Source organism: Rhinolophus sinicus, chromosome 16 (genome assembly GCF_057876585.1).
Source record: "Rhinolophus sinicus isolate RSI-liver-muscle chromosome 16, RSI-T2T, whole genome shotgun sequence".
Lineage (NCBI taxonomy): Eukaryota > Metazoa > Chordata > Mammalia > Chiroptera > Rhinolophidae > Rhinolophus > Rhinolophus sinicus.
In genome coordinates this window covers 25,077,001-25,078,787 of record NC_142516.1, presented here as the reverse complement: position 1 = coordinate 25,078,787, position 1,787 = coordinate 25,077,001, and the positions used below count along the sequence as shown (strand labels likewise).

At 38.3% G+C, this 1,787-nt stretch overlaps 1 protein-coding gene across 1 annotated transcript; it reads right to left on the bottom strand.

Moving 5' to 3' along the window:
- Positions 1-438: 438 nt before the first annotated feature.
- LOC109448637 (olfactory receptor 13C3) lies at positions 439-1,473 on the bottom strand. The gene has a single exon (XM_019734165.3). The coding sequence runs from the start codon at positions 1,390-1,392 to the stop codon at positions 439-441; it is 954 nt and encodes a 317-aa protein (XP_019589724.3). The 5' UTR covers positions 1,393-1,473.
- Positions 1,474-1,787: the final 314 nt, after the last annotated feature.

Below are 1,787 nucleotides of genomic sequence, written 5' to 3'. Positions count from 1 at the left end.
CACTAGGACCTGGTTTTATCTATCTCTTTATTATAAGCTAAGGTAACTAAGGCCTACAAAGAAAGTCTATCCAATATCATTAAGGCAGTTGTGGAATTGCAGATTTTGTACTTTTGCCTCTTTCTTCCAAAGCTATGTGTGACTGTTTTATACTACATTTCTGCACAGTACACCAGAAACACTCATTTTAGATATCACCAGGGATGAGATTCTATATAGAATTCATTGTGCTTATGAGATCTGGATCAGGACACATTGGAAGCAGAGTGTATAACAAACTATATTTGTCAGTAATTCTCACTGAGCAGAATTAGGGAAGGGGAAGAATAAAAATATCTCCCCTACCAATGGTGTCCCCAAAAGGTTCCCACTAATTTACCTGTGAGTCCATCTTTGTGTCTGTTTCACAAAGACCTATATTTTCTGAATAGGAAGTATTTACTGAATAGGTTTTCGGTTCAGCAGATACTTCACAGCAGCTTTTACATCCTTATTTCTCAAGCTATAGATTATAGGATTTAGCATGGGGGTCACTACCCCATAAAACAGGGAAATGAGCTTGTCTAAAGTTTGCCACTTGTCTTCCCCAGGCAGTTCTTGAGACTTGGGTTTGGCATACACAAAGAAGATGGTACCATAAAATATGGTCACCACGGTCAGATGTGCTGAGCAAGTGGAAAAGGCCTTGCGTCTCCCTGTGGCTGAGTTCATTCTTAAGATGGTGTAGAGGATGAACATGTAGGAGAAAAAAATGACCAGGATTGGGAGAACCAGGAACGCCATATTTGATATCCCCATAGTGATAATATTGAGGGATATATCAGCACAAGCTAGCTTAAGGACAGCTAATATTTCACATGTGAAGTTATTGATAATATTATTACCACAGAAAGGCAATTGCATGGCAAGAGATGTTTGCACAATCGAGTTGATACCACCAGAGAGCCATGACACACAAGCCATCAGTTCATACACCATCTTGTTCATGATGATGGGGTATCTCAGAGGGTTACAGATAGCCAAATAGCGATCAAAAGCCATCATGCCAAGGAGCAAACACTCTGTTGACCCCATTGCAAACCCAAAGAGCATCTGCACTGCACATCCAGAGAAGGAAATGTTCCTTTTCTTTGAAATTAAGCTTACCATTGTTGAGGGAACAGAGGAGGATGTATAGCAGATATCCAGAAAAGACAGGTTGCCCAGGAAGAAGTACATGGGGGTGTGAAGATGGGAATCAAAGATGCTTGCTATGATCAGAACACCATTGCCAATCAGAATCACTAGATACATAACTAGAATTAGAACAAAGTAAATGATCTCAATCTTTGGGTATCCAGAGAGACCCAGAAGAAGAAATTCTGACACAAGTGTCTGGTTAATTTTATCCATGTCATCTGCTTTCAGGATGTCAAAGGAAGATCTAACATAAAATACATTCACTTCTAAAAATCAAATGTTAAAAATTACCTGAACAATGCATTTTTTATAATATAAAGACTATTTGCTTGAAGCTCTGACATTCAGTTATCTTCAAGAATGTGTATAACTAGAATACAATGAAATTGGGAAAGATGGAAGTACCAATGACCATTGCTAATATGTGAAGATCTACCTATGATCAGACATACAGAAATAACCTTTCCTGAGTTTAGGTTTCTAAACTCCTGATTAATTACCAACTATAAGACTGATTTCTTCCTCTGCCCCAGAGAACAAGCAGCACAGGACAAAATACTAATCAACAATGACTGGAAATTTGATTTGGCAATTAATGATGGTCAAAA

What these genes read in the sequence shown, in the direction of transcription:
- LOC109448637 (XM_019734165.3), bottom strand. Translation starts at nt 1,392, where the DNA reads ATGGATAAAATTAACCAGACACTTGTGTCAGAATTTCTTCTTCTGGGT.